This window comes from Labeo rohita, chromosome 24, assembly GCF_022985175.1.
Source record: "Labeo rohita strain BAU-BD-2019 chromosome 24, IGBB_LRoh.1.0, whole genome shotgun sequence".
Classification (NCBI taxonomy): domain Eukaryota; kingdom Metazoa; phylum Chordata; class Actinopteri; order Cypriniformes; family Cyprinidae; genus Labeo; species Labeo rohita.
The window spans coordinates 3,044,315-3,058,431 of NC_066892.1; the positions used below are offsets into that span (position 1 = coordinate 3,044,315).

Here is a 14,117-nt window from a genome sequence, read left to right on the forward strand (position 1 = left end):
GAAATAGACAGATAGGCAAGTGAAGACGAACAGATAGATAGACAGCCAGACGGATAGACAGACAAATAAATAAAGCAACAGAGTGATGGACAGATAGACAAATAGATAGACAGATAGATAGATAGATAGACAGACAGACAAACAGATAGATAGATAGATAGATAGATGGTGGATGGATATAGGCAGACTGTTTAATTGATGGATAAATGTAAAAATTAACAGCCCTGTTCTGTTCTTGTGTTCCAGGAATGTCTTGGAATAAGTATGCTGTTAGTGAGAATGTCCCGGAGACTGAAGCCACGCCCCTCACCACGACTCTCGACCCAGAAGAAAAACAGGCTGTGGGATCACAGGTGAGCATGAGTTACTCTGTCCTCACAAGCTGTGCTTATTTCTGTCAGGTTATTTTGAGCTAACTAACACTAGTTTTACATTACCTGGGCATCTGGCCAATCAGAGTCTCAAATGAACAGTTTACAGTGACACAGCATGTGCTGCTTTAAATCAGCTTCTCACACATGAAGATCATAAAACTTCTTAATAGGTATAAAACAGGCTTTGCTCTTTTTCTGTATGAAAAATATAATGAATAATTTCTTTTGATTTTAAAATGTAAGTGAGATCATTGACTGGTTTTGTTTGTGGTTAGTCGGAGGGCGACTCTACAGGGTACGAGCACGTGACGGTGTGTGTGCCAGCGGAGCTGCCGCCAGTGGTGCCCGTGACGGGCGAGTCGTTCTGCCAGTGTCCGGCTCAAACCGAACTCAGCTCAGACGAACAGATCAGCCCGTACACCCTCAGCTGCACATGTGGAGAGGAAGAACAGGGTGAGATTTTTTATTTTAATAAAAAACAAGTGAACGATGCTGTGTTTTTCCACACTGAAGATTTGAAATCATGGTTCTTTGTGTTTGTCATTGTATTAAGGGTGTGAATGGGTTTGGGACGAGGAGAGCAAATCATCCTCCGTGTCTCTGAGCTGCTCAAACCGGAAGGTGAGCTTCCATTCGGAGTACAGCTGTGGAACCGCCGCCATCAGAGGTGCGAAGGCTCTCAGCGACGGACAGCACTTCTGGGAAATCAAGATGACATCACCCGTCTATGGCACGGATATGGTGAGATACAGTGACTGGATGTGCAAAGACTAAACTAGATTAACAATGTTATTAATATATGTGACCCTGCACCACAAAACCAGTAATAAGGGTAAAATAAATACGCTTTCCATTGATATATGTTTTGTTATTATAGGACAATATTTGGCCAAGACACAACTATTTGAAAATCTGGAATCTGAGGGTGCAAAAAAATCAAAATATATTGAAAATCGCCTTTAAAGTTGTCCAAATGAAGTTCATAGCAATGCATATTACTAATCAAAAATTAAGTTTTGATATATTTATGGTAGTAAATTTGCAAAATATCTTTATGGAACATGATATTTACTTAATATCTTAATGAGTTTTGGCATAAAAGAAAAAAAAAATCGATAATTTTGACCTATACAGTGTATTGTTGGCTATTGCTACAAATATACCTGTGCTGCTTAAAACTGGTTTTGTGGTCCAGGGTCACAAATATGTTTTAGGATCTCTTATAAGAGTGAAATATTATTTAAAATCAGTATTTTGTGTGTTTATGAGCACAGATGGTTGGTATTGGGACATCAGAAGTGAACCTGGATCAGTTCAAACATAGTTTCTGCAGTCTGTTGGGCACAGATGAGGACAGCTGGGGTTTGTCCTATACAGGTGAGGTCAGAGGTCACATGACCCCTGATTGCACTCTATACAGTTAATTCAGCATTATTTATTTAAATACATTTTAAAAATCCTGCTTGTCTGTGTATAAAAAAGCAAACGTATAAAACATTTATCACCTTAAGGCCATAAGGATCCATTGTATATAATTTTAGATATACACTACTGTTCAAAAGGTTAAGGTCAGTAAGATTTTTTTAAAGAAATTAATATGTTTATTCAGTAAAGACACATTAAATTGATGAAAAGTGACATTTGGAATGTTACAAAAGATTTCTTATCAAAATAAATGTTGCTATATTGAACTTTCTATTCATCAAATCCTCGATTTCCACAAAAATATTCGGCATCACAATTGTTTTCAACATTAATAATAATAATAAATGTTTCTTGAGCAGCAAATCAGCATATTAGAATGATTTCTGAAGGATCATGTGACACTGAAGACTGGAGTAATGATGCTAAAAATGTAGCTTTGACTCACTGAAATAAATTACAATTTACAGTATATTCAAATAGAAAGTGGTTATTTGAAATTGTAATAATATTTCAAAATTTTACAGTTTTTACTGTATTTTTAATCAAATAAACGCTGTCTTGGTGAGCAGAAGAGACAAACGTACCACCCCCACATTGTTCTGACTGGATTTCAAGTATTTTGTGGTAGTATTTATGCATTTTTAACTCTTTGACTTCATATACATGTCTCATGGTTCAGGTCACCTACACCACAAGGGGTCAAAGGTGAACTTTTCATCACGGTTTGGTCAAGGGTCCATAATCGGGGTTCATCTGGACAGCTGGCACGGCACCCTGAGCTTCTATAAGAACCGCCGCTGCATCGGTAAGACGTTCTCTCTTTTCTGTCCTGTGTGAATGTATTTCCTACTGAAACACCTCTTGCAACTACAATCTTTCTTATTCTTCTTTTTTCATGTCTATCTATCTATCTATCTATGGTTCTATCAGGCATAGCAGCTACTCACTTACAGAATAAGCGTTTGTATCCAATGGTGTGTTCGACTGCGGCCAAGAGCAGCATGAAACTGATCCGTTCGCATTCTGCGCCCACCACGTTACAGTACCTGTGCTGCACGCAGCTGCGCAAAATGCTGCCCAACTGCGCAGACGCTCTGCGCGTGCTGCCTCTGCCGCCGGGTCTGCGTCTGCTGCTGTCTAACCAGCTGGGATGGGTGCTGACCCTCGGCTGCGCAGACGCCTGCGCGCACAACAGGGAAGACAAAGCCACACAAACAGAGGATGGCGAATATGACGAATTCACAAGCCCTTTTCCTTCCCACTATCCCTCCGACACTGAACGTGTCTTTATTGCTAGTTCCTTCTCTGATAACCCTGAGTCTCTTGATTCTGTCTCCGTATATCCCGATTCTACATCCTATCAAGATGATGTCTCCATAATGGATGTTGCTTGTTACCTTGATCCACCTTCACCTTCTGACCTCTACTTTAGCTCCGCCCCCAGCCCTGACCCTACATTACAACACGTGTCTGTTTCCTGTTCTTGCTGTGACCCGCCAATATGTGTTTCTAGTGACGGCCATACGGTTAATGATGCTAGTTCTATGTGTAAACCGGAACACGCCGGTTCTTGCAGTCTATGCTCCTCGTACACTCCGACAGGCCACGCCTCCTTTTGGCCTGACTCCGCCTCTGAGAGTGACTCAGACGGCTTCTCTGCAGATCTAGAGACGTATCAGAGGAAACGCTGCCGCTGGACATGAGACATACAACGTTTACATGTAAATCACAGCTCATAGGTCACATTTAGAGAGAGAGTTCATGGTTTACTTACACTCATGTTGTTCCAAACTCATTTGAGAAAGGCTGTTCGATTAGCTGATATCGTGATACGGCTTAGTGTGATTATAAAATTGCAAAGTCTGCGAAAGAGAAGCACTTATAAACAATCTGTTGTTTGCAAGATGAGCTTTAAGGGCTCCTTGATTTTTTTTTTCTGCCAAAATAACGTTTGTACAATTAATAATTACATTAACTGTAAAATAATACTAATTCTGTTATTTTTCTTAATAGTCACTTTATTTTACACTGAAATATTATTTTATTTATTTATATAATTATTATTGTTATAATATATTATCAAAATTTTTCAAATTTCACGTTAGAAAAATTAGAAATTTTCACAGTTCAAATGTCAATTTTTCACATTTCAAGTTTTAATTTTTCAAATTTTCAAACAGGAATTTTTCACAGTTCAAATGTCAATTTTTCCCCATTTCAAATTTTCAAATTTGAATTTTCAATTTTTCAAACTGTGAATTTTTCAAATTAGAATTTTTCACATTTCAAATTTCAGTTTTTCAAATTTGAATTTTCAAATTTTGAATTTTTCACATTTCAATTTTTCAAATTTCCCCCCAAATTATATAGCCCTAGGTGTGAGGCTTTCTTTTCTTGTTGAATAATGCTTAATGTCTTATTTTGTGTCCCACAGAAAAAAGAAAGGCATGTGGGTTTGAAAAAACATGAGAGTGAGTAAATGACATAACTAATTTTAGGTGAACTATTCCTTAAATACACACATTATGCAGTTCAACTCAAACCGCTCGTCCTCATCCCTTGCCAAACTATCAAAAAACATTCACTGGACTTGTTGTAAATTATAACCTTTATGAGATCTAGTGAATCAGTGGCTTTGTTACTTAGTAATCTGTTTCGTTTTCCAGTTAATTCATTATTCAGGGTTCAGGATGAGGTTAAAGATTGAAATTTCTCATCAGCTTGCTCATTTCCAGTGCCAATATTTTCAGTCAGGTGACCCTTTTGTTGAGAGTTTTTATCTTATACATTAAGGTAGATCAACACATGCCAAACATATTTTGCAGAAGTATTATTGAAATATTACAGACATCAGTAGTTTGAAACCTCAGTACCACCAATATGTAAATACTCCAGTAATTGACAGACGATATCTGTCTGTTAATCAGTCTGTTAATTAATTACAGTATTTTATCATAATTCAATATCAGAGAGCTACAGCTCTGATATGACAACTAAAATACATATCTGATTTAATAAACACTGTAGATTGTGTATTTATTCACAAACTTTTATTCATTAGTTTAACCTCCCCTCTCTTATTATTATTTGATTATTATATTATTTGATTATGATTTATTATATACTAGCTATATATGAGTGAATGATTTTGTACTCTTTTGCATGTTTTCTTACTGACTGTATTGTTTTGAGGTAAAAAACAAATTAAACAACGACAACAAAAAAATCATAATTGCATGTTTTTTGGAGTATCTAATTTGCTCTTTTTAATTTGTTTCACCAAATATTAAACGTCTGAGCATAACTCATCCCAAACTGTTTGTTGAATTGGATTTTATTTTCATATTTTGTTTTTATTTACATGTAGTCAAAGTTCTAGTAATTTTGTTTGTATTTTTGTCATTTTTATTATTTTTTTAAACATCTACATAGTTCTAGTTTCATTTTTAGTTTTAAATAAATTAGTACATTTTTAGTTATTTAGTTTTTAGTTATTTTAATGAAATGAGAAATTGTTGGCATCTAGCTTAAATAATTAATAATTAATCTTTTTATTTATATTTTTTATTTTATTTCAAGTAAGTAAGAAACACTTATAAACAATCTGTTGGTTGCAAAAAAGGAGGTTTAAGGGCTCCTTGATTATTTCTGCCAAAATAATGTTTGTACAATTAATAATTAAATTAATTGTAACATAATTATAATTATTATATTATTTTTCTTAATAGTCACTTTATTTTACACTGAAATATTATTTATTTATATTATTTATTATTGTTGTTATAAACTAAGAAAATATCAATACATTTATTGATTATTATTATTAGTAATATACATATTTTCAAATTTCTAATTTTATATTTTTCAAATTTCTGATTAGATTTTTTTTCAAATTTCATATATATATATATATATCATTTTTTTAAATTTCATATCATAAATTCTCTGCACCATTGATATCAGTTTTAAATAATAATGCAAACATTATAAAACATTTCATTAATGTTTAATTTTCAAGTATTGACAGCAGATCCATTAATATGTTCATAATGGAGAATTAATGTATTAATCTGAGATACAAATATATAGAAGATGGTTAATCTTCTATACTGGCAATAAAGTGCAAAACAGTTTTCCACTCCCACAAATCTAGCCTTAATCCAGCAGAAGATGAGGATTCTGGGAAGTGAGAAGGCGATGTATTCTGCCAGAGAGCTCAGGACCAACACGCCTCTCTTTGGCTCCGCCCACTACCGCGAGATCAGCCAATAGCCTGCGTCGCTCCTCCTCAGACGGCAGCTCCTCATAGGCCTGTTGAAGCAGAGGTGATTGAGAACATATAAAGAGAGACTTTCAGTGAGAATCTGAACACACGTTACCTGCAGCAGGAGGGAAGGAGAGGGGTAGGTGCTCGTCGCGGCTTTGGCCAGAGCTGGACTGACGCGGTTCAGCTGTTGGATCTGACGTGTCCACACCTGAGCGAGACCACGGCCATCCCTATCCACTCGTACACCCGCTGACCACGAGCCGTCCATGCAGAAACCCAGATCAGGGTCGCCACACAACGTCCTGAGAAAAAAACACCTTCTCAGTTACTGTTGACAAAGAATAGTGTCTTCTACATAATGAGCAGTTAATAACACTATACTACTATAAAGGAATAGTTCAGCCAAAAATGAAAATCTGCTAAAATGTAGCCACCCTTAGGCCATCAAAGATGTAGATGAGCTTGTTCCTTCATCAGATTTGGAAAAATGTAGCATTTCATCATCGATCAGTGGATCCTCTGCAGTGAATGGGTGCCGTCAGAATGAGAGTTAAAACAGCTGATAAAAACATCAAAATAATCCACACCACTCCATCAGTTAACATCTTAAAAAGCCAAAAGCTGTGTGTTTGTGAGAAACAAATCCATCAAGATATTTTTTAACTTCAAACAACTGCTTCCTGCTAAAATAAAAGTCTATTATCCATAATAGAACGTGCACAAGTGAAAAAGGTGTCTTGTCTGAATCAGGAAAGAAATTTGCACAGATCAAGCACCGTTTACAAGCCACATGTGTGGGTGGATTTTGATGTGAGAGACAACGACTCTGGGGAGATGGACTTTTACACTGGAGGAAGTCTTATTATGGATTATGGACTCATATTTTGTCCAGAAGCAAAAGTTTGAAGCTATAAATGTCTTAATGATGGATTTGTTTCTTACAAACAAGCAGCTTTTGGCTTCTGGAGATGTTAGTTGATGGACTGGAGTGGTGTGGATTACTTGTGTGTTATTATGATTTTTTATCAGCCGTTTGGACTCTCATTCTGACGGCACCCATTCACTGCAGAGGAACCATTGATGAACAGGTGATGGAGTGACACATTTCTCCAAACCTGATGAAAAACAAACTTATCTACATCTTGGTTGTAGATTTCTGTATAGAACTTACTTGTAAGGTCTCTTAGATAATGCTTTGGTAACTGCAACCACATGATCTGCCACTTCCTGCCAGCCAAACAGGAAGTTCACCGTCACATTCCAATAGAGCTGGAGGTGAACCAACAGCTGCCCATCACAGAAACAAGATCGATGATTACTAAAAGCTTACATGACCACAAAAAACAAGTGTGAGGATAGATTTATCTGACCTCTTCTGAATCCAGATGATGCTGACTGAGGTGAAAATCAAAATCATCTTCATCCCAAGATCCTGATCTGTACACACATATACGCACTTACAGCAGTCCATTCAATAGCCTTATTGTTGTGAAATGTTACGTTAAAAATAAGCTGATTTGAGAGAAGGTGTGTGTACCGTTGCTGATGACTGATTACTAGAATTGTGACAAACTTCCCAGCAGTTTTGGTCAAATATTTATAGAGATGCTGCAGCGGAGACTCAGCCCCCTCATACATATCACCAATGGGAGCCTAGAATGACAAAGAAACTATATTATCATAAATACACATTATAATACAAAAATACACAAATGTGACCCTGGACCACAAAACGGTCAATTTTTTAATTTTTTTTAAAACATGATCTTTACTTAATATCCTAATGATATTTGGCATAAAGGAAAAAATATATATTTTGGCCCATTATACTGTATTGTTGGCTATTGCTACAAATATACCAGTGCTACTTAAAAGTGGTTTTGTGGTCCAGAGTCACATATATGTATATATTCATGTTATAATAAATTTAATAATAATAATAATAATAATAATGTAATTAACATGTATACAAAATTAATATTATTTGTAATAAAATAATATTAAAATGTTCTAATTTATATATGTGTGTATATTATATATTCTAACAATAATTTTCACAATTGAATTTATATTTTATTCATAAATTAATTCATAATTTAATTTATATTAATTTAGAAATATATATATGTATTATATTTTATATAATATATACATATGTAAATTAATATAGTTAATTTAATATTATACATTTATACATTATAGATATATTCTAACAATAATTTTCACAATTTAATTTATATTTTATTCATAAATTAATTCATAATTTAATTTATTTAATTTAGAAATGTATATATTTAATATAATATATACAAATGTAAATTAATATAGTTAATTTAATATTATACATTTTATTAATTTGACTTATAATTAATATTATAATAATATATTAAAATTATATACAACAATAATTTAACAACAATAATAATATTAAAATTAGTATAATATTATTTATAATTATAATAATGCATAATTAATATTAATTACACTATATTATACCTACTATAATATAAACATATGTTGAATGACTGACCGACTGATTGGTCACTGTTTTATGTGACATCACCATGTCTTCAAACTCATTATGCGAGATCACCATCAGGACCTGATCTTCTTCAATAACATTTTTAGCTTCATCTTCAATCTGCATATAGAGAACAAACACTTTCTGAGACATTTATGAGCATATAAACTTCTGCTGATGTTGCCATAATAATAAAGAATCACTTCACCTCTAATGGACAGATAAAGTAAGATTGTGAGTTACTAGTGACCTGTAGGGCTTGTCGTGTCCAGCTGATGCTTTTGGGAAGAGCTCGGTTCTCAATACTGTTCCTCCATTGCAACCCATCGAGAGTCCCGAGTAACACATCACAGCCTGCGTACTGCAACAGCACTGGAAAAAGAGACATTACATTTAGTTTAATTAAGACAAAACTGGGACAGAAGAGAGAACAAACAATCAACTAGATGAGTAAAGTTTGAGAACAAACTTTAAGTTGGCTTGAGAAAGCCTAGCCTGAAAGTCTGAAGCAGTTGTAATAGTATGGAAGCAGCTAGCATGATTTAACACATTGCTTACATGATTTAACATGTTGTTAACATGTTTTAGCATGATTAGCTTATTGCTTGTTAGCATGATTAGTTACAATGTTGTTAGCATGATTGATTAGCATGTTGTTATCATAATTTGCAAGTTACTAGAATGTTGTTAGCATGATTAGCCTGATTAGCATGTTGATAGCATGTTTCACACATGATTAGCATGTTACTAGCATGTTTCTAACATGGCTAACATGTTACTAGCTTGTTGTTAACATGTTTCTAGCATGATTAGCAAAGTTGCTAGCATGTTTCTAGCATGATTAGCATGTCGCTAGCATGTTTCTGGCATGATTAACAAGTTGCTAACATGTTTCTAACATGATTAGCATGTTACTAACATGTTGTTAGCATGTTTCTAACATGATGAGTTACTAACATGTTGTTAGCATGTTTCTAGTATGATTAGCATGATAACCAAGTTACTAGCATGATTGTTGTAGCAGATGTTGTTAGCATGATTAGCATGTTACTAGCACGTTGTTAGCATTTTTCTATCATGATTAGCATGTTACTAGCATGTTGTTAGCATGATTAGCCTGATTAGCATGTTGATAGCATGTTTCACACATGATTAGCATGTTACTAGCATGTTTCTAACATGGCTAACATGTTACTAGCTTGTTGTTAACATGTTTCTAGCATGATTAACAAAGTTGCTAGCATGTTTCTAGCATTATTAGCATGTCGCTAGCATGTTTCTGGCATGATTAACAAGTTGCTAACATGTTTCTGGCATGATTAGCATGTTCCTAGCATGTTGCTAGCAGCATGTTTCTAACATGATTAGCAAGTTACTAACATGTTGTTAGCATGTTTCTAGTATGATTAGCATGTAACTAGCATGTTACTAGCATGATTACCAAGTTACTAGCATGTTGTTAGCATGATTAGCATGTTACTAGCACGTTGTTACCATTTTTCTATCATGATTAGCATGTTACTAGCATGTTGCTAGCATGATTAACGTGTTGTTAGCATGTTGCTAACATGATAAGCGAGTTACTAGCATGCTGCAAGCTGATTAGCATGTTGTTAGCATGTTTCTAACATGATTAACATGTTACTAGCATTTTGTTAACATGTTTCTAACATAATTAGCATGTTGTTAGCATGATTAACATGTTACTAGCACGTTGCTAGCATGTTTCCATCATGATTAGCAAGTTATTAGCATATTGTTAGCATGATTAGCATGTTACTAGCATGTTGATAGCATGTTTCCATCATGATTAGCATGATTAGTTTCCATCATTACTAGCATGTTGCTAACATGATAAGCAAGTTACTACCATGCTGCAAGCTGATTAGCATGTTGTTAGCATGTTTCTAACATGATTAGCATGTTACTAGCATTTTGTTAGCATGTTTCTAACATAATTAGCATGTTACTAGCACGTTGTTAACATTTTTCTATCATGATTAGCATGTTACTAGCATGTTGCTAACATGGTAAGCAAGTTACTAGCATACTGCAAGCTGATTAGCATGTTGTTAGCATGTTTCTAACATGATTAGCATGTTACTAGCACGTTGTTAGCATTTTTCTATCATGATTAGCATGTTACTAGCATGTTGCTAACATGATAAGCAAGTTACTAGCATGCTGCAAGCTGATTAGCATGTTGTTAGCATGTTTCTAACATGATTAGCATGTTACTAGCATTTTGTGAGCATGTTTCTAACATAATTAGCATGTTGTTAGCATGGTTAGCATGTTACTAGCACGTTGTTAGCATGTTTCCATCATGATTAGCAAAGTTATTAGCATGCTGTTAGCATGATTAGCGTGTTACTAGAATTTTGTTAGCATGATTAACAAATTACTAGCATGTTGCTAGCATGATTTAGAAATATTAGAAATATTAGAGTGGAAGCTTAAATGAGTGTAAATGGATTAGAAATAGTTCATAGAAGGGAAGCTTGATTGAGCCTCAAGGGATTCTGGCAGTTTAGATTTGAATTTTGTCAATTGGAGTTTGAAGAGTGTTGCTCATTTGAACATTCTGTCAATGTAAGTCTATGGGATTTTTGGTGGTTTTTAAAGTCTGGTTTATGAAAACCGTAAGGCGGATCAGTCTGAAAAGATACAGCACACCGAGTCAGACCAGTCTGAAGGTCTGGACCGAGTTTGGTGGTTCTAGCTTGAAAACTCTAGGGGAAGGTAGAAACCGAAATTTGGCTCAGAAGAAGAAGAAGAAGAAGAATCTTAAATAGTAGATCAGTAAGTTGACTTTCTCAAGCCAACTTAAAAATACAATAAAATTCAAGAAAAACATTAAGGTGCAACTAGTAAACCTGGTGGTCAGATCAGTGGTTGGTTTCTGATGGAATGTGATTCAGTTGCTGATAAAAATACACGACAGTGTTGTTTTCTCACCTGCATGAATCTGAACTGTCAGACTCTTGATGAGGTTTTCAGGTTTGAGCAGGTTCACTCTCACCGCTGCCTCTTTCCTTCTCTGTTGCTCTTGTAGTTTCTCCTCTTTGAACTTCTCTCCTTTCCTGCCTCCGTTTCTCTTTGGCAGCTCTTCTCACCTCCTGCTCCTCCTGCACCTCCTCTCGTGTCCTCCTCCTTCTGCTCCTCCCGGAGCTCTTCTCTCCATGCCCGCTGATTCTGGTGTCGTCCGCCCGGGCGGATGAGCTCGTGGATACGGCTGAAGTGTTTGATTCATTCGTACATGTGTCCTGATCGAGTATTACAGATGATAATGATGGTTTATGTTTATCACTCTCATCCTCTGAGTCTGAAATCTCCCATGTGTTCGCTCTCTGCACAGCTGACATCCCTTTAAATCCTCAGCGGGGCATTTATTATAACTATACATATGTAAACTATAGTATATTTAAATATACAGTATGCTGTATGTTAAACAAGTCATTATATATTAAATTACATTATATAGTAAATTCAGCCTGCGCAGTTCTCGTTTATTGTTCTATTGTTGCCTAAACTGTCAGTGCGCAAGTCGTTTCCAAGTGTCCAGGCTGCGAATGTAAATAAATACGGGGCGGCGAGAAGGACAATAGTACGGATTGCGTTTCGTAAATGATTTTTCTACAGTATTTTGTTAAATAAGTTGGCTTGAGAAAGCCAGTTTACTGATCTACTATTTAAGATTATTCTTCTTCTTCTTCTTCTGAGCCAAATTTCAGTTTCTACCTCCTCCTAGAGCTTTCAAGCTAGAACCACCAAACTCGGCCCAGACCTTCAGGCTGGTCTGACTCGGTGTGTTGTATCTTTTCAGACTGTTCCGGCTTACGGTTTTCATAAACCAGACTTTCAAATCCACCAAAAATCCCATAGACTTACATTTATGGAATGTTCAAATGAGCAAACACTATTCAAACTCCCAGAATCCCTTGAGGCTCAATCAAGCTTCCCTTCTATGTACTATTTCTAATCCATTTAGACTCATTTAAGCTTCCACTCTAATATTTCTAATATTTCTAATCTATCTAGCTATCTAAATCATGCTAGCAACATGCTAGTAATTAGCTAATCATGCTAACAACATACTAGTAACATGCTAATCATGTTAGAAACATGCTAACAAAATGCTAGTAACATGCTTATCATGCTAACAAAATGTTAGTAACATGCTAATCATGCTAACAACATGCTAATAACATGCTAATCATGCTAACAACATGCTAGCAACGTGCTAGTAACATGCTAATCATGCTAATTATGTTAGAAACATGCTAACAAAATGCTAGTAACATGCTAATCATGTTAACAACATGCTAATCAGCTTGCAGCATGTTAGCAACTTGCTAATTATGTTAGTAACATGCTAGTAACATGCTAATCATGCAAGCAACATGCTAGTAATGCTAATTATACTAGAAACAGAAACATGCTAACAACATGCTAGCAATGTGCTAGCAATTATTTGGATTTCAGTAAATATATACACACATTACCAGCCAGTAAGATTTTTAATCTTTTTTTAAAGAAGTCTTTTTTTGCTCACCAAGCCTGCACTTATTTTAAAGTACAGCAAAACAGTAAAATTTTGAAATATTTTTTTTACTAATTAAAAGAACGGTTTTCTATTTGAATATATTTTGAAATTTATTTTATTCCTGTGATTTCAAAGCTGATTTTTTTAGCATGATTACTCCAGTCACATGATCCTTCAGAAATCATTTTAATATTCTGATTTGCGGCTCAAAAACATTTATTATTATTATTATTATGTTGAAAACAGTTGAGTAGAATTTTTTTCAGGTTTCTTTGATAAATAGAAAGTTCAGAAGAACAGAATTTATCTGAAATAGAAGTCATTTGTAACATTATAAATTGTCTTTTGATCATCCTAAATATAAATATAAACGCATTAATTTCTATATTTTTCCCTAACTGTTACAAAAACTTCTTATTTCAGATATTTTCTGATTTCAATTCATCGAAAATTCAAGGAAAAATGTACTTAACTGTTTTAAACATTGATAATAATAATAATAATTTCTTGAACAGCAAATCAGCATATTAGAATGATTTCTGAATGATCATGTGACACTGAAGACTGGAGTAAGACGCTGAAAATGCAGATTTGATCACAGGAATAAATTCTATTTTAACATATACTGAAATAGAAGTTGTTCTAAATAGTAAAAATATTACATAATATTACTGCTTTATTTTGGATCAAATAAATGCAGGCTTGGTGAGCAGGAGAGAATTCTTTAAAAAATATTAAATATCTTACTGTTAAAAAAGCTTTGATACAGTTTCTTTCCCTACATATCATAAAACTTAAATGAGCACTGTTTTGTTTTCAAACGCAATTGAACATACATGATTAAATTATCTAATCTGTCATTTATCTGGGCTCGCCACTGCTGTGTGCCGTGATTACCCAATCAGCAATAAATGCTGTGTCAGCGCTGACAAAAACAACGTCATGCGGCCAGTCACATGACGCCCAGACTGTGACGTAACGCGA

At 34.7% G+C, this 14,117-nt stretch overlaps 1 protein-coding gene and 1 pseudogene across 1 annotated transcript in view; one reads left to right on the forward strand and one right to left on the reverse strand.

The window, feature by feature from the left end:
• The window catches only part of spsb3b (splA/ryanodine receptor domain and SOCS box containing 3b), a 12,786-nt gene extending 7,581 nt beyond the window's left edge, over positions 1-5,205 (forward strand). Inside the window, exons 3-8 of the mRNA XM_051097663.1 lie at positions 247-353; positions 650-827; positions 928-1,115; positions 1,649-1,751; positions 2,479-2,604; positions 2,730-5,205. Coding sequence (XP_050953620.1) covers positions 249-353; positions 650-827; positions 928-1,115; positions 1,649-1,751; positions 2,479-2,604; positions 2,730-3,502 — 1,473 coding nt within the window. The 5' untranslated portion in view covers positions 247-248 and the 3' untranslated portion in view covers positions 3,503-5,205. The remainder of the gene's footprint in view (positions 1-246; positions 354-649; positions 828-927; positions 1,116-1,648; positions 1,752-2,478; positions 2,605-2,729) is intronic.
• Positions 5,206-5,794: 589 nt separating this feature from the next.
• On the reverse strand, positions 5,795-12,247 carry LOC127155461 (crossover junction endonuclease EME1-like; annotated as a pseudogene).
• Positions 12,248-14,117: the final 1,870 nt, after the last annotated feature.